General features: G+C 45.7%; 1 protein-coding gene across 1 annotated transcript in view; it reads right to left on the minus strand.

Moving 5' to 3' along the window:
- The window catches only part of LOC129825078 (discoidin, CUB and LCCL domain-containing protein 1-like), a 46,879-nt gene that overhangs the window by 18,232 nt on the left and 4,929 nt on the right, over window positions 1-23,718 (minus strand). Inside the window, exons 2-9 of the mRNA XM_055884837.1 lie at window positions 21,351-21,569; window positions 17,354-17,497; window positions 15,973-16,024; window positions 15,574-15,646; window positions 11,906-12,039; window positions 9,993-10,033; window positions 3,778-3,984; window positions 217-338 (exon numbers count right to left, since the gene is read on the minus strand). Coding sequence (XP_055740812.1) covers window positions 217-338; window positions 3,778-3,984; window positions 9,993-10,033; window positions 11,906-12,039; window positions 15,574-15,646; window positions 15,973-16,024; window positions 17,354-17,497; window positions 21,351-21,569 — 992 coding nt within the window. The remainder of the gene's footprint in view (window positions 1-216; window positions 339-3,777; window positions 3,985-9,992; window positions 10,034-11,905; window positions 12,040-15,573; window positions 15,647-15,972; window positions 16,025-17,353; window positions 17,498-21,350; window positions 21,570-23,718) is intronic.

The raw sequence follows: 23,718 nt of genomic DNA on the forward strand, positions 1-23,718 counted from the left end.
AGGGGGAGACAAAGGGAGAGAGAGACAGAGAGGAGAGGGTCAGAGGGACCGGCAGGCATTCTTGTGACTCATGGTAACAGAAGACATTGATTATGCATATAGGAATGTCTGTTGTTGTACAATAATGTATAAAGACAGTTCATTATGGAACAATAGACATAACAGGCAATTGAATATGGAAGTGAGATATCAGATAACTGGGTTTGGAATACTCACCATGTTTTGTGTTCTGTTGTTCTGTGTGTAGGTCCTCCACCGACGACTTTCCTTGTGATCGATCACGAAGCTCATCACATAGTAGTCATAGTTCAACATTGTAGAGCCAGTCGTGATAATTCCTGTAAAACAAAAACAGAGCGCATGAAACTCCAGTCAAAATGTCGCATTTTCTTTCTATTGTTCAGCATGTTTCACCTCCCCCCTTTAATTTTTTCTCTCCGTCTCCGGGGCAGTGATGTCACCCATTGGTCAGTCCTGGAATGTACTGGAACAGGGACAGGAGACATCACCTCAGAGAGCAGAACAATCACTGCACCACCACGTGGAAACCTTCACAGTCATTTGCAGCTCCCGGACAGTATGATTGAGCATTTTTGTGGCAAATGAGCACCTGGCACTGGGCCAGAACAATATGGCGGCAGACAGGCGACCCGCAACATGTCATTACTCCACATTACACACGGCATTGTGGGTTATATGGAGACGCAGCACAACTATCATTATAGGAAATTACTGTCATAATTCCAATACAGAATCTCAAGGTATTGAAATTAACTACTGGATTTTTGGCTCATGGTTGAAATTGTACTTTTGGTGTACTTTGAGTGTAAGAGTTTCCAATTCATAATTGTTATATCAAATTTTATTTGTCACATGCACAGAATACAGTGAAATGCTTACTTACAAGCCCTTAACTTCTTAAAGCATTGTTGTTTAAGAAAATAAATAAAATTAAGTTAAAAAAATAGATAAGTAGAAAATAAATAAACAGCAGCAGTTAAATAACAAGTGAGGGTATATACAGGGGGTACCAGTACAGAGTCAATGTGCGGGGACACCGTTTAGTTGAGGTCATATGTACATGTAGGTAGAGTTAAAGTGACAATGCATAGATAATAAACAGAGTAGCAGAATTGTAAAAGAGGGGCCTGGGTAGCCCTTCGATTAGCTGTTCAGGAGTCTTGTGGCTTGGGGGTAGAAGCTGTTAAGAAGCCTTTTGGACCTAGACTTGGCACACCGGTACAGCTTGCTGTGCGGTAGCAGAGACAACAGTCTATGACTAGGGTGGCTAGAGTCTGACAAGTTTTAGGGCCTTCCTCTGACATCACCTGGTATAGAGGTCCTGGACGGCAGGAAGCTGGGCCCCAGTGATGTACTGGGCCGTACGCACTAGCCTCTGAGGTGCCTTGCGGTCGGAGGCCGAGCAGCCCCGTCGATGAGAATGGGGGCGTACTCGGTCCTCCTTTTCCTGTAGTCCACAATCATCTCCTTTGTCTCGATCACGTTGAGGGACCGGTTGTTGTCATGTCACCAAACAGTCAGGTCTCTGACCTCCCTATATTCTGTCTCATTGTTGTCGGTGATCAGGCCACCACTGTTGTGTCAAACTTGATGATGGGGTTGGAGTCTTGCCTGGCCATGCAGTCATGAGTGAACATGGAGTACTGGAGGGGACTGAGCACGCACCCCTGAGGGGCCCGCATGTTGAGGATCAGCGTGGCGGATGTGTTGTTCCCTACCTTTACCACCTGGGGGCAACCCGTCAGGAAGTCCAGGATCCAGTTGCAGAGGGAGGTGTTTAGTCCCAGGGTCCTTAGCTTATTAATGAGCTTTGAGGGCACTATGGTGTTGAACGCTGAGCTGTTGTCAATGAATAGCATTCTCACATAGGTGGGAAAGGGCAGTGTGGAGTACAATAGAGATTGCATCATCTGTGGATCTGTTGGGGTGGTATGCAAATTGGAGTGGGTCTAGGATAATGGTGTTGATGTGAGCCATGACCAGCCTTTAAAAGCACTTCATGGCTACAGACGTGAGTGCTACGGCTCGGTAGTCATTTAGGCAGGTTACCTTAGGCACCTGGACTATGGTGGTCTGCTTGAAACATGTTGGTATTACAGACTCCGTCAGGGACAGGTTGAAAATGTCAATGAAGACACTTGCCCGTTGGTCAGCGCATGCTCGGAATACACGTCCTGGTAATCCGTCTGGCCCTGCGGCCTTGTGACCTGTTTAAAGGTCTTACATCGGCTACGGAGAGCGTGATCACACAGTCGTTCGGAACAGCTGGTGCTCTCATGCATGTTTCAGTGTTACTTGCCTCGAAACGAGCATAAAAGTAATTTAGCTCGTCTGGTAGGTTCGTGTCACTGGGCAGCTCGTGGCTGTGCTTCCCTTTGTTGTCTGTAATAGTTTGCAAGCCCTGCCACATCTGACGAGCGTCGGAGCCGGTGCAGTACGATTTGATCTTTGTCCTGTATTGACGCTTTGCCTTTTTGATGGTTCGTCAGAGGGCATAGTGGGATTCATATAGGCTTCCGGGTTAGAGTCCCGCTCCTTAAAAGTGGCAGCTCAGTGCGGACGTTGCCTGTAATCCATGGCTTCTGGTTGGGGTATGTACGTACGGTCACTGTGGGGACGTCGTCGTCGATGCACTTATTGATGAAGCCAGTTACTGATGTGGTGTACTCCTCAATGCCATCAGAAGAATCCCGGAACATATTCTGACAACAGAAATCCAATCCAATCCATAATATGATTATCAGAGAAGCATGACCGTCTAGGAAAGAAAGGGTTGTATTCCTCAGACTATAGAATCTTATTGTTGTTGCACAACAACAATTCTACTATAAAAGTGCTTCCATTTTCAATAGCTCGCATTCCAATCAATTCAACGTTCTCCTTAAATCTGAATTTCGGAAACGGCAGACAAAGCACACATTCTTTATTGACTGGAACCCAATGTGTTGTAAAGCAGCATGAAATTAACTGGTGACTTACTGACTACATACACGACGCTCAAAATAAACTCTCGTGTCCGGCATGGTCCTATATTTAAACCAGCCTTCGTAAGTCTCACTCTTGTTTGTAGAGGAGCAATACAGAGGGGCATTCTCTAACGCTGTGTGTGTGTGTGTGTGTGTGTGTGTGTGTGTGTGTGTGTGTGTGTGTGTGTGTGTGTGTGTGTGTGGTGCACATGTGCCACAATTTGGCAGTGGTGAGCCCTCCAGAGTTAAATCACGAGACAGACCCCATTTTTCCGACAGATGTGTTCGTGTTGCGCCTTAGGGCAGCCAGGCAGGAGAGAGTTAAAACTGAAGGCCTGTTTTTAAATTGATGCCACGGAGGGAGGAACTCTACAGCAAAGCTCTGCCATTGATCCTTTATGACTTGGCCAAGAACACCAGGGCTCCTACTTCATTACGGTTAACGGTTACAGTATGCTGAGCACGGAGCAGGCCCAGTAAGAAGGGATTGCCATTCATCAGGACAGAGAGCGTGGCAACGGTGGAAATATGTACCAGTAGGCTACAACCAAATCTCAAAATTCCAACAACAAAAAAAACTTAAGCGTCGCCTGGTAACCCAAAGGCATGCTGGGCAAGCAAGACATGCTCTATAGGGTGTGGAGCCAATATGGGGATCCAAATAAATGAATAAACCCTGAGAAATAAAACAGAGTGCTACTTATCTTCTATTGTTAAGAGTGATTTAGAGAGGCGTTTTGGATGAGTCATGTTGGAAAGGAGATTTCCCTGAGTAGCACTCTTATCTCACCTGTGATCCTCTTCTTCTCCCCCAGGTCCAGCTGGAGCCACTGCAGGCTGTCGTTCTGGTCTGCAGCCCAGGAGCGGCTCCCTGATCCTGGGTCAGCCTGGGAGCTGTTGGGCGCCCAGTCAGACTGATGACCCATCTCCCCTGCCCTCTGCCACCACGAACTGGCACTCACAGACACAGTCCGCAGCACTGACTGGTTCTTACAGTCTAGAAAACAACAAAGGAAGAGGAAAAAGTCAATAACATTAAACTTAACGAAAATATTCCCACTATTTCCTCTGTCTCCCTCCAACATGACTGCTTGTTTTAGTTTTTCTGGTTTATTATGGATTATAAGTGACGAAGGTTAAAACCAAATTCAAAGGAGGGGGACTGTATATTGTTTCTCTTAACTAACATAAAACGCATGTGGAACCAATAACACAGCCACTCGTGGTGAGCACTGACTCAACAGGAAAATGTACACGTCTTAAAAATCTGCCTCTGTACTCTTAACTGGAGTCACATGTTGTAAAAAATAAAGAGCACAAAGGCAGTGGAGCATTAGGGGAATCTGAGCCCAGCTTTTCTGAAGCCCACTTCTTTCTGAGGGGAGACATCCTGTCAGAACAGTCACAGGAGCACCTAGTCTGACTAAAAGCCCTGTCAACTCCACAACTAACTAAAACCCTATGTAACAACTATGACTAAAGCACTGTCAACTCTTCAACAAACTAAACCCTTCTGCACTAGGACCCTACGGCAGCTATGACTCCTGTACTCATCACCATTCCAACATAATGAGAGTGTGGACAGAGGACAGTCAATAAGGAGCTAGTCTTGACTAAAAGTGCAGGACATCGACGTTGTTGACGAGGTCATGAAGCTTCCAGACTAGGGAAAGTATGTCATGGCATCATTTGTCAGTGTCAGGACATTTGTCAACGTGTCATGTGAACATTGATGCTGTCTAAGTCAATCGGAGAGATCTCTCCACTCAAAGATTGATTTGTTAAAGGGAGCAGTCCTCGAGGCAATAAACGAATGATCACATATTAAGGCCAATAGTCCACAAGAAACATAACTAAATTGGAAATGTTTCACATCACAAGTTCTTCAAAATCGGTACCGTTGTCCAGTTACTGAGCGTAAATTTGACTAATACATGCAGCCAATCTGCAGTTGTATCATCACGTGTCTGAATTAATACTTCTGCTCTCTATACTAAACACCAACGGTTTATTTCAAATCAAATCTTACTCGTCACGTGCTTCGTAAACAACAGGTGTAAACTAACAGTCAAATGCTGACAGGCCCCTTCCAGCAATGCAAAGAGAAATAGTAGAATTGTAGTAATAATAAAAACAAACACACAATGAGTAACGATAACTTGGCTATATACACTGGGTACCAGTACCGAGTCGATGTGCAGAGATACGAGGTAATAACTTGGCTATATGGGTACCAGTACCGAGTCGATGTGCAGAGATACAAAATAATAACTTGGTTATATACACAGGTTACCAGTACCGAGTCGGTGTGCAGAGGTACAAGTAATTGCGGTAGATATGTACATATAACTAGGAGTAAATAGATAATAGTAGAAGCAGCATACGCGAGGAGTCAAAAGAGTTTGTGCAAAAAGGATGCAGATAGTCCATGTAGCTATTTGGTTAACTATTTAACTAACTATTTAGCAGTCTAATGGCTTGGGGGTAGAAGCTGTTCAGGGTCCTCTGACTCCGCCTGGTATAGAGGTCCTGGATGGCAGTGTGCTCGGCCCCAGTGAAGTACTGGGTCGTACGCACTACCCTCTGTAGCGCCTTGCAGCCGGATGCCAAGCAGTTGCCATACCAAGCAGCGATGCAACCAGTCAAGATGCTCTCAATATTGCAGCTGTAGAACTTTGAGGATCTGAGGGCCCATGCCAAATCTTTTCAGCCTCCTAAGGGGGAAGAAGCGTTGTCATGCCCTCTTCCCGACTGTATCGGTGTGTGGACCATGATAGATCCTTACCGATGTGGACACAGAGGAACTTGAAGATGACGATGATGCAGCCTATGGGGGGCGTGCTTCAGCCCTGTTTCCGGCACCGACAGAGATGGCCGCCTCGCTTCTCGTTCCTAGGAAACTATGCAGTATTTTGTTTTTTCACGTGTTATTTCTTACATTGGTACCCCAGGTAATCTTAGGTTTCACTACATACAGTCGGGAGGAACTACTAAATATAAGAGCAACGTCAACTCCATATCATTGCGACCAGGAATATGACTCTCCCGAAGCGGATCCTGTGTTTTGCCTTCCACCCAGTACAATGGATCAAATCCCAGCCGGCGACCCTAAACAACGACGCCGTAAAAGGGGCAAACGAAGCGGTCTTCTGGTCAGGCTCCGGAGAAGGGCACACCGCGCTCCACTCCCTGGCATACTACTCGCCAATGTCCAGTCTCTTGACAACAAGGTTGATGAAATCCGAGCAAGGGTAGCATTCCAGAGAGATATCAGAGACTGTAACGCTCTTTACTTCACGGAAACATGGCTCACTCGAGAGACGCTAACGGAGTCGGTGCAGCCAGCTGGTTTCTTCACGCATCGCGCAGACAGAAACAAACATCTTTCTGGTAAGAAGAGGGGCGGGGGGGGGGGGGGGGGGGGGGGTATGCCTTATGATTAACGAGACGTGGTGTGATCATAACAACATACAGGAACTCAAGTCATTCTGTTCACCTGATTTAGAATTCCTCACAATCAAATGTCGACCGCATTATCTGCCAAGGGAATTCTCTTTGATTATAATCACAGCCGTATATATTCCCCCCCCAAGCAGACACATCAATGGCCCTGAACGAACTTTATCTGACTATGTAAACTAGAAACCACACATCCTGAGGCTGCATTCATCTTCGCTGGTTGATTTTAACAAGGCTAATCTGAAAACAAAACTCCCTAAATTCTATCAGCATATCGATTGTGCTACCAGGGCTGGTAAAACCCTAGATCTTTGTTATTCTAACTTCTGCGACGCATACATTCCCAAACCAAAAACCATGAATTGATGGCAGCATTCGCGCGAAACTGAAAGCGCGAACCATTGCTTTGAACCAGGGAAAGGTGACCGGAAACATGACTGAATACAAACAGTGTAGCTATTCCCTCCGCAAGGCACTCAAACAAGCTAAGTGCCAGTATAGAGACAAAGTAGAGTCGCAATTCAACAACTCAGACACAAGAGGTATGTAGCAGGGTCTACAGTCAATCACGGATTACAAAAAGAAAACCAGCCCCGTCGCAGACCAGGATGTCTTGCTCCCAGACAGACTAAATAACTTTTTTGGCTTTGAGGACAATACAGTGCCACTGACACGGCCCGCTACCAAAACCTGCGGGCTCTCTTTCACTGCAGCCGAGGTGAGTAAAACATTTAAACGTGTTAACCCTCGCAAGGCTGCAGGCCCAGACGGCATTCCCAGCCGCGTCCTCAGAGCATGCGCAGACCAGCTGGCTGGTGTGTTTACGGACATATTCAATCAATCCTTATCCCAGTCTGCTGTTCCCACATGCTTCCCACATGCTTGTTCCTGTTCCCAAGAAAGCTAAGGTAACTGAGCTAAACGACTACCGCCCCGTAGCACTCACTTCCGTCATCATGAAGTGCTTTGAGAGACTAGTCAAGGACCATATCACCTCCACCCTACCTGACACCCTAGACCCACTCCAATTTGCTTACCGACCCAATAGGTCCACAGACGACGCAATCGCAACCACACTGCACACTGCCCTAACCCATCTGGACAAGAGGAATACCTATGTGAGAATGCTGTTCATCGACTACAGCTCAGCATTTAACACCATAGTACCCTCCAAACTCGTCATCAAGCTCGAGACCCTGGGTCTCGACCCCGCCCTGTGCAACTGGGTACTGGACTTCCTGACAGGCCGCCCCCAGGTGGTGAGGGTAGGTAACAACATCTCCACCCCGCTGATCCTCAACACTGGGGCCCCACAAGGGTGCGTTCTGAGCCCTCTCCTGTACTCCCTGTTCACCCACGATTGCGTGCCCATGCACGCCTCCAACTCAATCATCAAGTTTGCGGACGACACTACAGTGGTAGGCTTGATTACCAACAACGACGAGACGGCCTACAGGGAGGAGGTGAGGGCCCTCGGAGTGTGGTGTCAGGAAAATAACCTCACACTCAACGTCAACAAAACAAAGGAAATGACTGAGGGAGCACCCCCCTATCCACATCGACGGGACAGTAGTGGAGAGGGTAGTAAGTTTTAAGTTCCTCGGCGTACACATCATGGACAAACTGAATTGGTCCACCCACACAGATAGCGTTGTGAAGAAGGCGCAGCAGCGCCTCTTCAACCTCAGGCGGCAGAAGAAATTCGGCTTGTCACCAAAAGCACTCACAAACTTCTACAGATGCACAATCGAGAGCATCCTGTCGGGCTGTATCACCGCCTGGTACGGCAACTGCTCCGCCCACAACCGTAAGGCTCTCCAGAGGGTAGTGAGGTCTGCACAACGCATCACCGGGAGCAAACTACCTGCCCTCCTGGACACCTACACCACCCGATGTCACAGGAAGGCTATAAAGATCATCAAGGACAACAACCACCCGAGCCACTGCCTGTTCACCCCGCTATCATCCAGAAGGCGAGGTCAGTACAGGTGCATCAAAGCAGGGACCGAGAGACTGAAAAACAGCTTCTATCTCAAGGCCATCAGACTGTTAAACAGCCACCGCTAACATTTAGTGGCTGCTGCCAACATACTGACTCAACTCCAGCCACTTTAATAATGGGAATTGATGGAAATGTATGTAAAAATATATCACTAGCCACTTTAAACAATGCCACTAAAATAATGTTTACATACCCTACATTACTCATCTCATATGTATATACTGTACTCTATATCATCTACTGCATCTTGCCATCTTTATGTAATACATGTATCACTAGCCACTTTAAACTATGCCACTTATGTTTATATACCCTACATAACTCATCTCATATGTATATACTGTACTCTATGCCATCTACTGCATCTTGCCTATGCCGTTCTGTACCATCCCTCATTCATATCTTAATGTACATATTCTTTATCCCTTTACACTTGTGTGTATAAGGTAGTAGTTGTGTAATTGTTATGTTAGATTACTCGTTGGTTATTACCGCATTGTCGGAACTAGAAGCACAAGCATTTCGCTACACTCGCTACACTACACTATGTGACAAATACAATTTGATTTGATTTGTTTCCTGTAGTCCACGATCAGCTCCTTTGTCTTGCTGATGTTGAGGGGAGAGGTTGTTGTCCTGGCACCACACGGCCAGGTCCCCTCCCTATAGGCTGTCTCATCATCGTCGGTGATCCGGCCTACCACTGTCGTGTCGTCAGCAAATTTAATGATGGTGTTGGAGTCATGCGCAGCCACTTAGTCGTGGGTGAACAGGGAGTACAGGAGGGGACTAAGCACGCACCACTGAGGGGCCCTAGTGTTGAGGGTTAGCGTGGCGGATGGGTTGTTGCCGACCCTCAACACTCGGGGGCAGCCTGTCAGAAAGTCCAGGATCCAGTTGAATAGGGAAGTGTTCAGTCCCAGTGTCCTTAGCTTAGTGATGAGCTTGGAGGGCACTGTTTGAACGCTGAGCTGTAGTCAATTAACAGCATTTTCACATAGGTGTTCCTCTTGTCCAGGTGGGAGATGGCAACGTGGAGAAAAAATATATATATTGCATCCTCTGTGGATCTGTTGGGGCGGTATGCAAATTGGAGTGGGTCCAGGGTCTCTGGGATGATGTGAATGTGATTATTTGTGGGTGTTCCCTGGAGGCCTGCCTGCCTGCTGTGAGATAGATAGATAGGCTCTGGCTATCTATCTCCACAGGCAGAGTTGACTGACTGGATGAAACTGTGCCAGATTGCAAACAGCCGTATTAAAATAAACAGACAGGAGATAAGGGGTTCCCATGCTTCCCAAGATAAGATGCGACTACGCTAACTTTCATTTTTCCTTGCCATTTAGCACTTATTGACTGTGAATTATGTCCTTTTTCAACACCTATCAGCAAATTGTCCGAAATGCCAGCGTACAATTTTTCATTTAGTAAGCTGTAGGGAGGCTTTGACAAATTTCTGCCTGATAAAATCAGCACATTTTGTTTGAGATACAAACACTTAAGAGCATAAAATCAGTAGCGATTGAGAACAAAACAAATCTTACCATTAGTGACGAACGTGAAGAGAGCATCGGACAAAGAACCGCTGGAAGAAGAAAAATAAGATTTCCATCAATGGCGGACTGTTAGCTTCAACCATTACAATGATACATTGAGGGCCTGCCATTGTGGAGGAACACCCATTGTGGCCACAAAGGAGCATCCCCAGATTGTCACCCCACCCAGTTCTCTTCCCAAATCAGCCTTCCCCCAGGACCCAGTGCCTTGTTTCCCCTGCCCTCCTACACGCTCTGTGGAGTCTCTTCTCTCCTCGCTGCCTGTAACTGGGGGATTAACCTGAATACATTAAGACACCGGGGGTGGTGTGAATTAAAGGGGGCTAGTCGGAAGAATTATCTTTCTCAGTCATCACTCAATATCCTGTCATTTTCACCAGCTTCCTGAATCTGATGTCTCTGAACAGTTCAAAAAAGCAGATATGGTGGCTCAATTATATTTTGGGACGATTACAGAGGTGTGTCAAACTACAAAAAGAGAAAACGCTTTAAATGTGGGTCCTAAACTTCACCCGAGTGTCAAAATAATCGAAGTATCTCAGTCAAAATGTAACTGATCCTGCTACAACGTGGATACAGTACGAACACCACACAGGTATCCATCGTGATTTGACATCATCCAATTTCATATTACAAACAAGATATTGATATTTTCTTCCAGAGACAGAGACTTACATCTTCTGGAGGTGGGATGGGGCTTGAGTGAATGCGATGTTTTCTTTCCACATTTCTAGTCCAAATCCAGCACAATCCAACGGGAAAATGTCAAACTTGGCTTGACAGCGTCCAACACTTTCTGCATTTCATTCATACCACCTTACATACTGTTGGAGTGTTGCAGTTAACAGTGGGTTCTGACAACAGGTATTAACAGTGGGTTCTGACAACCCAGGTATTCACTCCTTTTAGCAAAGGCCAAGCATTTGGAGAATTAGCCTTGTATTAGGCTGAGGTTGTACATTTACAACGGAGCAGCTCTGTGCTTTATGTAGATTTGATGACATAGCACTTTTCAAGGGAAATCCACAAATACTCAAGGTCTATAAGGAGGTGTATATTCATTTCAGCTGTGCATGTTAGCCAGTGAATCTAACGAAGCATTAAGAAAGTGACTGCTTGATGAGCAGCGTTCAACGGTTCGTGAAAACCTAACACACACATTTCAAAATGTCTCCATTTGAATTGCCAATATAGCTTTAATGCATTCACATAGCTATAGGCCTTAGGGCTCTGAAGCCTATTTGTGATATCCATGAATTTTCAGGTAATCTTTGCATGCATTACTTCTAAATGACAGAAACCTGTCACCCACTGAATATATTACGGACAGCTTGAGTGATGGCCAGAATTATTCTCTCCTCGGCCACCTCAGACCTCCACCATACATCTCTGTGAATGCCATAGGCCAGACTGAGTGTCTCTGACATTAGCGAGGAGCTGGCTAATCTTATCGCTGAAACAGTGCAGGAATGCTAGCCCGCTAGCCCTGCCTGATGAATCCTGTTTTGACTGAGGTAAACTATTCAAGGTCGGCTGGTGCCATTTATTTAACACTCATAGCAGAGATGACAGAGAACATGGTGTCCCATCATGCAACCACTTCTTTCAGAATCTTACGAGCTATCCTAAGCCAGTAGGTAATGTTTTTGGACGCTAATTAGTACCTCTGCTTACGCTGCATTTACACAGGCAGCCCAATTCTGATCATTTTTGACCAATCACATCAGATCTTTTCACATCCGATCTTTTTCAGAGATCAGAATTGGGCTGCCTATCTAAAGCGCAGCCTTAGTAGTAGCCTTTAGTGCTGTTAAGGGCAACATATGATGCCTGACATTCACATCTACTGCTGTCGTACTGCCTACACTCTTAATCATGGCTTGTCATTCCGCAGTACTCACTCTTTGGACTGGATCCCATTGGCTCTGGTGGCGGGGTAGTGACTCAGGCCTTTTTGGGTCTCCACGGATACCCAGCCTCCTAACTCATCCAGGATAACCCCGGCATGGACCGCAGCCTTACACAGCACAGATGTCTGAAAGCAGAGAGATATGACACAGACAGTCAGCACAGATAACCACGACTAAACGCAGTGAGGCTGGGAGAAGAGTGAAACTTCGCACACTGGTAATGAAAGTCTGACCGTGAGCTAGCCAAAAACCCACTACCACACAGAAATACTACATATGGCAAAAACCATTTCATCAAGACAGTGTAGGCCACGAAACATACAAATTTAAACATGGACTCCCTAAGTGAAAAAGCTTGCACTACGGCTTCCATCAGTGCATCTTTGTTCATTACAATGCACCATCCCTCCATCTGAGGTTCCCCTTTACAGGGACTGGCCCCGCCCCATGATAGATGGCATGTACGCAATGCCGCTCCCCATCATTCACCTGTGTCAGCAATGGGAGCACAGGCATCTCAACACAAATGAAAGAGGCAATCTCATGACATGGAGCCACAGTCGACTCTAATCTTATTTAAGGTCCATGCATTATCAATCACACCACACTTAACTTAAGCATGGAAAAAAGACACATTGTGATTGCACTCAGGGGTGACAATGACGGTAATTGTAGCTATAGGAGGAATGTCAAACATATTTCTCGGTGGTGAGTTACTTAGAAAAGCAGTACCTTGTCACAGAACATAGCCCTGGAATAGCTAGCTGCCTACCTCTCAGTGAATGACCCACCCTGCTGCTGAAATGAAGGACTGGGACAGGTAGGAATGACCTCAGAGATAAGAGTATAAAACAGACATTTTCTCCAAAAAGAGAGGATTGATGATTTACAATTCATGACAATTAACATGGCAATCACTGGAGCGCTTTAAAAATGTCCATCAAGGATCAATTGAAACAAGCACTTAAACACATTAATACAGACAAAAAAATGAATTACTGAAAACATATTGCTATTCAAATGTTAAAATAAATATATATACTAACTAACTTTAACATGGGGACAAGGTGAAAGCTCTGTGCTAAAATCCGTTTCGGCTCATTTCAGCCTGCAGCAATTTCCTCCCTTTCCATGTAAAAAGCCAGTACAGACAGGCTAGATTCCAGACAGGCTGGTCTGGCAACTAGGTGTTATAGGTGACCACTGAGCACATATTCCATGCTGGGTGGGAGGGATGGGAGGGAGGGCTGCTGCTCCCATAACGGGACCAGTGGCTGGGACCCTGAGGACCTGCTTTACAGAGTCTCTTATCTGGAATAACAGCTGCTCTGGGGACAGATTTAACTGCCTCATGAGTATAACCCTGATCTTTTATATACTGCAGGGCAAGACACCGTAAATACAGATAACGCTGCCCTGCTGCCTGTCCGTCTGTCTGCCGATAGAGCAGATGGATAGGCTCTGGTAGTTTGTATATTAGATCATGGCCCCAGTCAGTTATGTCTAGAGACTAATCATGGACTGGTGATGGAGCAAGGCTGAGTTCAAGGCTGCTGCTGGTACTAGGAGGGGCATAATAGACTAGATAATGGATTTAACACTTCAGCCAAGGACTGTCTGGTTCTAACTGAGACTGGCCATGTGTCCTGCCTCGGTTAACCTTCTTGTCTATACCTCTGCTGACTACTGTATTTCAGAGAAGCATTTACCATTTTAGCAGGGGGGGGGGGGGGGGGGGGGGGGTTAATACCACACAGTAGGAGAGGAACCATCAACAGTTACTTACTTCCCTGCTGTCAATGCCCAAGGGTCATATTCACTAACTAGAGAGACAAATGACCTTTCAACAAACAGAATATATTGCTAAATGATTCATTTACTACAGTGCTTCTTAACACGGAACGGCGACATATGGTATGATAACCACGTTAATTAACTATATGCAGTGTATCAAAACAATGTGAATGGTTATACCAAATATACTCTGAGGAACCATTAATACAACAAACTGCCCGGAACACATTGTGTTAGTCTAAATGCTAATGAGCGTGTCTATTGAATGGGTGCAGTGGACAGACAAAGCCTGTTGAACAGAAGTTGTTTATCTCATAATCTAGGCCCTCCACCAAACCCTCCCTATACAATAGCCAACGTGGACTAATCGATCGCTCTGGAGAAGAGTTCTATGGTTCAGTCCCTCAGCCCTCGACCCCTCGTGCTTCTTCTCAGCAGCAGACGGTGGAACGTCGTTGTTGTTCTCAAGCAGCCTATTATTGTGGGGCTTGAGCTCCCTGCTGGGCTTCCTAAGCCTGAAGCTGTCTGTCACATTGTCACACTGACCGCTGGCCACTCAATAGCCCTGATCACGCCCAAGAGAGAGCTGACCCTCAGGAGCCCGAGAAAGCCTCTGGTCTGAAAAGCCCCTCTCTTTTTAGATACACCAGCCAAGGCAGGGGTGGACATGGCAGGAGGACCACAACTGGGTTGATCCCCTCCAGGAGGCCCACATGAAAGGTATCCGGAGCCCCATAGAGATCATAATTGATTTTATATGTCTTGAGCCCATAGGTGGGAGGGCTGGTAAAACTATGGTTCTGACGTGACTCTGGACATCAGTGACCAGAACTTTGTCACAGCGCTTAGTTCTTAAGTGCTTAGTCTGTATGTGTTTGGCTGTTTACCTCAGTATTACACATCTTATGGTATTACTATATAGCTATTACTATATAGCTAATCTCTAGCTCTAAAGGAGCCCAAAGCGTTCTACAGTACAAGACCTCTAAGCCAGTTAGACACAAACACTTTTTGTTTGGTTTTACAGTTGCCTTGCTTCTGTGGTTCGACTGACCTGGGATGCAACCTACTAAACAGCAAAACCCAGCTCTGCTGCCGAGGAAAAATGCACTGCAGTTACATAAACAGATTACCCATCCAGTATACCTCCACAACCAGTGTGTGTGTGTGTGTGTGTGTGTGTGTGTGTGTGTGTGTGTGTGTGTGTGTGTGTGTGTGTGTGTGTGTGTGTGTGTGTGCGTTGAGGGAGGGTGGGGGTTTATCAGGGGAACAAAGGGCCCAGTCCACACCCAGTCCACACCCCCTACTCCCACTATGAACCCTGAGGTAGAAATGACACAACAAGCACCCTCAGGCAATACAGCAGTGTCCCAACAAATCACAACCACTTGCACAGCAGGAGCCAGACAAAAGCAACAGCAACAACCGGTTAGCCTGGGGCCAACTCCTCATATCCAGCTTTTGGTGTGTCTGTTTCTCTGGCTAACAAGGGCCCATACAGTAAACCTACTACTACTCTAAGCACCTGTGGACAGAGGACGGTGGTGGTCTAAGTGGGGCCTCTGAACAGTTTATTTCCTCTGACTTAAGACAGGACAGGCTAATGTAATCAAGAGTAAACAAACAAGTGCATGGCTGGCTGGCTGGCTGCTTCAGGGGACTAGAACATGTCAGGGCCACACTGCTGCCAAGGCTTCGAAGGACACAACGATGCCTCGAATCCCCAAACCAATGTCTGTGGTAACACTTTCCCCAAGGAGGAGGCAGAGAGCAAACAGCATTTGTCTGCTTTTTGAAACCTGGGAACATACAGTAAAAAGCATGCAGTAGGCTACCCTTGAGGACAGTAGTAGAATTTTACTTACATGTCTGTAACCCTGGGAAATATCCCCGGATATGTCGCCCGCCACTGCTTTGCATCCTGCCGGACAGTACTTCCTGTGAGGGTAGACAACAATAGACACAGTTCAGTGAGAGATCTCTTCACACCAGAGACACCAACATCACAACACCGTAAGTGGACAAAATTGACTTAATGGAGACGTATTGTATAAGATACTTGAATCTAAATTGTATAAATATTTCAGAATATTGAGGAAATGAGAAGCCCATCTTTGACTAGCTGATGGGTAACAAGGGGTAATATTTTCCATTAAGGTCCATTATCAATTTAGTAATCTATTGCCATTACAGTTCATCAAGGACACAAAGGAAGACATCTGACTGGTCGTAGACACACACCCCTACATTCGAAACACCCTTACCTGTACTTTAAGTCGGAGAAATGGCTGCCTTTGTCTAAACATGTCAGCAGATCTGAGGTGAAAAAAACAGGAGAGGGAAGAGATACAATGAGAGCTAAAAATATAATCTGACCAGTGGCTTCAGAGTAGAGCAGACAGAGGAAACCAGCTACGTAGAGCAGAGAGGACCATAACAGGACACTATTAGAACAACAGGATGAAGACCCTGGTTCCTTCACTCCCTCTGGGATAAAGATTCATGTACACACCGCTCTTACATGCTGACCAAACCGGCCATGTTGCAAGCGTTGCAAAATAAACCTACATATTATTCAATCATTTCATCCAAACTGCTCGCACGCGTCTGCATAGCCAGGCCCAAAAATAGAACTTCTATTTTAGACACGATGCGCTTCAAGTCCCACTTACATTTACATTTAAGTCATTTAGCAGATGCTCTTATCCAGAGCGACTTACAAATTGCAACTTCTTGCATCCCCTCATTGGTTTTGAAGAGCATATGCCCACGTAGGTGATTGAAAGATGAAAAAAGTCCACGCTCATGTCCAGTTGGTGGCGGTAACACACCTTAAAGTTGGTTGCCAACTGCCATATAAAATCCACAGAAGAAGGATCAACGAGGAGAGACTAGGTTTCCCCTTTTTATATGTGGATTAATTGTCGGAGTAGAGAACACACAATTTTGTATAACTCAAAATGGGTCAAAAGTCTACAAAGATATAGCAACAAAGAAAATGGACCATATACATTTCAGGTAAAATAACAACCTAATGTTTATCTCCCAGGACAAATCAGCTGGCAACAGCAAGCTAGCTAAATGGTTCATATGTGTTTCGACCTGTCTCCTCGGTTGGTTTTGGTATTGGTATTTGTATTTTAACCTGAGTGTCATAAACGTGTCTGGTGGGGAAAGACAAAAATCAACATGCGCACGATGGCACACGCGGACACACGCACGGAGACGGTTTGGTCAGCATGTTATCAACCAACAGTCCTCTATCTACATTATGCTTCGGTTAACAACAACGGTGGAAATAGGGATATCCATCAAAACCAGTTTGCAAACTGACACCTACAATCTCCTGGATCAGCATACTGTGTGAAATGTGCCTCTTATTCAACATGGCCTGACTAACAGAGTCTACGCTGTGTTTGAAAACGATGCCTGTAGAAACAGCCCCAAACAGCTCCGGGTTCACCCCGCGCAGAGAAACGAAGAGGAAAGGCAAGCCATGGCATGTGGCAAAGCTGATTGGTTTACCGGGAGCACTGTCTGTCCGCCAACCAAGAGGGACGGAACAGGACACAGGTGCAACATTCAGACTCAGGTGTTCAATATTAAAACAGCATAACTGTTAGTGTAGGAGGAAGAGCTTCACACCTCTGTTGTCCCCGGTGAAGTAGGAGAGAAGAAACCCTCGGCCGGAGATGTGACGCCCGCTGCGGAACTGTACGATGACCTCATTGGAGTCTGTGTGCATCTCGCTGGGGTAGGACTTCAGGCTGCCACAGAATGTCCCATACACTGCAACAGGAGAGAATGGCAGCTTTATCAAAACAACCATTGACCTGCATTAATCTACATTTTGACAGCAATGTGACCTTATTTCCTATTCCAAATTACCAACACAAGACGGTGCCACCAGTGTTTTCCCTAAGTGCCGGCCCTCGGCTAAACAGCCGGTAACAGACTCATTTTCGGCCGGCTACTTTTTACACTTCATAAATGAACTAGGCTGCTTCTCATTTAAAAGTACGCTAGTTCGCTAGTCAGAAAAGTCTGTATAGCCCTCTCCCGCTAGAATGAACGATATGCCGTGTCATCTTTTGATAAGTGAGCGATGACAGAGAAACTTCTGGTTTGTCAGTCTCCTGGCTGTCTGCTCCTCGGTACCAGTGTACATTTTGTGCGCCGTGGTTGGTTGCAGTAAAATGTATTTTCAGGATGCTTCTTTATCGTCTCCTGGGCGTGAATTTACACGTCCTATGTAACGTAAGTGGTAACTTAGCCTAATTATTGTTTTGTGGCACATTCATGTATTTTCTTTCACAAGTTTCAAATAGCTAGCCACAGACGTGGTGCAAAGGCTATTTACACACCATGTGTTTGATGTATTTGAGACCATTCCACTTATTCCGCTCCAGCCATTATCACGAGCCTGTCCTCCCCATTTAAGGTGCCACGAACCTCCTGTTGTGGACTGGGGAGCTAACAACAGCCCAGACAGCTCTTGCAATGAATGAATAAGTGGAGCAGGCACTTTGCTCTTAGCACTATAAAGGGGGCTGCACTGACACAGACTTGATCCTCTCACTCATGTGAGACACATTTGACAGAAGTATCTAAAATAACATAACTTATAACTTAATCAAAATGTACACATTTCGGTACATACACAGGTTTAATGTTCTCTTTCTTAGAAAATAGTCCTGATCATATAGGACTAGACAAGATCCAGAACAACTAACAAAACACTGAATTCATACAGTACATTTTCAGTCATTTTAATTGTCTTTCTACTCAACTCTTTTACCAATGTTGGAGGTAAATTAGGTTGTGCATTTCAGAAGGAATCAAGGCATTAGAAGGTAACAGAGGCACCAAAATAGAGAAAAACAATGGCATATTATTGGAAAACACCGACCGACACCATATCTGAGGTCACAGACAGGGTCTGACCTACTATCTACAGGGTCCCCCTTCCCACCGGGACGGTTTGTCCCTCCAGACCTCACCAACAGGCGCTCTATTTTCAGCCCCAACAAGCCACATCATGTCATCTAAACCGCTCTTCCTCTCTCCCTTTCACACAGGAGGGAAAAAAGCTTCCTTTTGTCAACGACAGGAATCTCACTGTAAATAATTTGCAGGGCAGACAAAGATGGGAGAGAGAGATGCCCAGGCCAACCTAGTGCCCAGGGCCCTTTCCAATGAGATGGAACTCAGCCAGTGCTGGTTGTTCTTGGTCTCCATGGCCTTTGTGGCTTTGCTTTCACCTGACGGCCATGATGATACACGATGCCTCCACCAGTCAGCGCCATGGAAGCCACAGCCTCTGGGTGGAAATCACTATATCCACCGACTCACTGTACTACACGTCAACAACACTGAGGGATTTAATGATGAACAAATACATTCCTCAATCCTATTGTCCTACGGAACATTAGAAGGGTCATATAAGAAGAAGTTTCAAAGAACTGTGAAAATACCACTTTCAAGGTCAGGACACGATTTCCTGTTAGAAAAGTATGACTGGGAAAGGGATACTGTAAACAACACTAATTTCTATGGATATTTATGAGCAACACACGTTGTGAAACCTGGTCGGTAATGGAATACTTCCACCAGGAAGCTGTTGAGGGGAGAAGCCAAGGCATGCAGTGTTTCACCACTGAGATTTCCAAGGGCCCTTGACACCCTGGCCTCTGTACTGGTAACCTCAGCCGTGGGTGAGTTACAACATGGGCATGATAATCATTCACTACATTAAGACGGATCTGGCAGCTCAACATTACCCTCAGTCCATACTCAGCTCTTCTCCCCAGCCTACTCATTCTTACTCGCAGTGGCAGGCTGAAGGAGAGACTTCCTGGCACAGTGCTGCATGACAAATGCTTCTGTGTGGGGCTCCGCTCCGCTAACAGCCGACAGACGTTTTATTGCTTGTCAGATATACTGTGACTAGTTGTCAGGTGAGGTGGCGGTGGCGTCTCACATGTTGTACACACTTGTGTCACTGTTTCCTTAAAATTTGTTCAATACAAATTGATTGATTTCTAACAAATGTATGTCAATCAATGTAAAGAAATTTGAAGGAAGATTACATGGAGGGTTAAGGGTCACAATGTCTTACTGTATGAGTCAGTTAAGAGCACACTATTTGTAAGGCCTGTTTATTCAAGTCAAACATTCTACATATCTGCTGCAAAGCCCTGAGCACTTATTCTCGGTTAGTCCATATTATGGCAACAACAGCAATAAAAATGAAGCGAAACGAGAAACGACAGTTCATGACTTGAAGGTCAGTCAATCCAGAAAATGTCAAGAACTTTGAAAGTTTCTTCAAGTGCAGTCGCAAAAACCCTCAAGCGCTATGATGAAACTGGCTCTCACGAGGATCGCCACAGGAATGGAACACCCAGAGTTACCTCTGCAGCAGAGGATAAGTTCATTCGAGTTACCAGCCTCAGAAAATTGCGATTTAACTGCACCTCAGATTGCAGCCCAAATAAATGCTTCAAAGTTCAAGTAACAGACATCTCCACATCAACTGTTCAGAGACTGCGTGAATCATTCTTGGTTCCAACCGCTGTGTCTTTGTGAGACGCAGAGTAGGTGAACGGATGATCTCTGCATGTGTAGTTCCCACCATGAAGCATAGAGGTGGGGGTATTTTGCTGGTGACACTGTCTGTGATTTATTTAGAATTCAAGGCACACTTAACCAGCATTGCTACCACAGCATTCTGCAGCGATACGCCATCCCATCTGGTTTGCGCTTAGTGGGACTATCATTTGATTTTCAACGGGCCAATGACCATAAACACAACTCCAGGCTGTGTAAGAGCTATTTGACCAAGATGAGAGTGAAGGAGTGCTGCATCAGATGACCTGGCCTCCACAATCACCCGACCGCAACCCAATTTAAATGTTTTGGGACGAGTTGGACCACAGAGCGAAGGAAAAGCAGACAAGTGCTCACCATATGTGGGAACTCCTTCAAGACTGTTGGAAAAGCATTCCAGGTGACTACCTCATGAAGCTGGTTGAAAGAATGTCAAGAGTGTGCAAAGCTGTCATCGAGGCAAAGGGTGGCTACTTTGAAGAATCTCAAATATAAAATATGTTTAGATTTCTTGAACACTTTTTTGGTTACTACATGATTCCAAATGTGTTAATTGATAGTTTTGATGTCTTCACTATTATTCTACAATGTAGAAAATAGTCAAAATAACGAAAAACCGTTGAACGAGTAGCTGTGTCCAAACTTTTGACTGGTACTGTATATTCAAACCCTATCAAAAGCCCAGAGATCAAGGTAACAGAGAGACTAATAGAATACTCGGTGGGCTTGAATTCTCAGACCAGCAGGATCCTCCACACCTTCCTCTTTGTTGTAGTTGAGAACAGCCTCACAGAGACATCCGCTCCCTCCTCCAGCACTCTATATATAGTCAAATCCCCCACAAGAACTCTGTCCTTGGCTAAGTTATTAGAGAAGCGCAGTCTGACATGTGCTTTTCATCTGTGGGGAAGGAACGTTGTGAAGACTGTTCTGTGTAGAAACACCACTACCACAGCTAGCTAGCTAGGTCATACATCAACTCATAGACCCAGAGAGACAATAGCCAAGGTCAAGATGGTTGACTCAGACTCACCATGTTCTCCCCCGTAGCCTCCCTTGAGGACCTTGACGTAGTCCGACTGGCAGTCCCGTGCCTCCACGTCGAGGTCACCAAACCTGATGACTAGGCTGTTACCCTCTGGCACCTGGATCTTCCACTCACACCAGGTATTGTTGGGGTAGGTGCCCGGGTAGCTCTTAGAGGAGAGGACACCGCTCTCTGGGCCCAGCACTGAGTGGCCACAACCGTCATCTGGACAAAACCATAGGGGAGAAGTCGAGTTAGATTAGGATGAAGTTCTGTCTCTACTTTGGTGTTGTATTTCAGTTACATCGTTTAAGACTTGTTAGACCATGATATGAGGAATGTGTGACGGTGGAGCTAGGTGGAGAGAGACCAATAAGATGCAAAGTGCTCTCTCATCTGGAAGGCAAATAAGAACATCTTTGTAAGACAATCAACATTGTACATTTAAGGCTCAACTTTCACTTTACAACCAGGCCAAGCAACCAGTAAAGAAGACATTTGTCAGTCTGCTAGCCAACATTACTAATTTCAGCAGCAGGTCTAATAAGAGAACATGCCAGTACATACAAAAGGAATCACTCATGGTAAGTAAACATTGTGGGAGGGAGACAAGTCAAGACATGCCAAACATACTGTAAATGTTGCATTGTGTCAGTCAAATACAACGCCTAATGAGAGCTATTTGAAGTCAGTCCTAATTACATCAATCACATTGAGTCATAATGAACCAATGTCTCATGAGCCAACATCTTCTCCTTAGAACAACAAGTCAAAACAAACAGGAATTACTTCACAGAAATACCTGCTGCATTTCTGCTTAGGAACGCACAGCATAACACTGACACACAATCTCCAAGAAAGGCAATTCTCTCTCCCTGGAGATCCCCATTGGGTGAAAGAAGAGGTGGGGTGTCTGTCTGAGACACTCAGCTGCTGGGGCCAGACTCCTGCAGGTGTGGGGCTGCCCTTTGGCCATGTGTGTGTGTGTGTGTGTGTGTGTGTGTGTGTGTGTGTGTGTGTGTGTGTGTGTGTGTGTGTGTGTGTGTGTGTGTGTGTGTGTGTGTCAGTGGATCCCACGCCTTGGAGCCCTGGTGACACAGTGGCCCCTGTTTACAGGGAGGTTAATCCACTGTCCCCCAGGGTGTGGCATTAACACCTGTGACAGCACTAACAGGCCTGCATGGGCCTCATGGCAGCTGTGTCCCACAGAGACCAGTCACCAGACTGCTTCCCACCGACCTTGACCCAGTCCTAGTCTCTAATCCCTTGCGACTTCATGTAGATAGGACATTATTGCTTAGCAATATGGTGAAAATTAAACCTCTTATCAAAGGCAAGGTTGAGCTACTAAATTACAATATTGATATAGGCTACCTATTGAATTCTTCAAATCATACCTATCTATTTCATTCAGATTTATACTGAAATATAAAAACGCAACATGTTAAGTGTTGGTCCCATGTTTCATGAGCTGACATAAAAGATCTCAGAAATGTTCCATACGCACGAAAAGCTTATTTGTCTCAAATGTTTTGTACATCCCTGTTAGTGAGCATTTCTCCTTTGCCAAGATAATCCATCCACCTGACAGGTGTGGCATATCAAGAAGCTGATTAAACAGCATGACCATTACACAGGTGCACCTTGTGCTGAGGACAATAAAAGGCCACTCTAAAATGTGCAGCTTTGTCACAACACAATGCCACAGATGTCTCAAGTTTTGAGGTAGCGTACAATTGGCATGCTCACTGCAGGAATGTCCACAAGAGCTGTTGCCAGATAATTTAATGTTCATTTCTCTACCAAAAGCCGCCTCCAACGTCGTTTTAGAGAATTTGGCAGTATGTCCAACCGGCCTCACAACCACACCAGTGGCCAGGAGGTAGGGGCAAAGGGTTTGTTTATGGACTGGGCCCTTAAACTCAGATATATGTGGCACATAAACACTGTCCAGACATCAATGGTAGGTTCTGAGTGATGGTGGAGCATTTTGTATAGGAATAAACATGTATTAAAAACCACTGACTTGTGGATAAGAATCTCTAAAGTTAGATTCTTTCCAAGGAAGGTAAATCAAATTGAATGGATAAACATTTCGGCAAAATTAGCAGGCCCGTGGACAAATGAGGCTATTAAAAAACAAGATGGGAGCTTTGGCTTGTCTGGCCAGTCCCAAGCCATGGAGCGGCAGGCACACACAGTGGCCTTTGTGGTCCGAGGCTGAACTAGGTCCAGGTGTGAGGCTGGGCGAACAGCACAGCGGGACATTTTAAAAACAGGATGCAGCTACCCACCTCGGAGAAGGCGAAGGAGCGGTGACATCATTACCACAATGGTAAAGGAGGAAATAGACTACACCTATGCCACAGAGCAT

Source organism: Salvelinus fontinalis, chromosome 27 (genome assembly GCF_029448725.1).
Source record: "Salvelinus fontinalis isolate EN_2023a chromosome 27, ASM2944872v1, whole genome shotgun sequence".
Taxonomy (NCBI): domain Eukaryota; kingdom Metazoa; phylum Chordata; class Actinopteri; order Salmoniformes; family Salmonidae; genus Salvelinus; species Salvelinus fontinalis.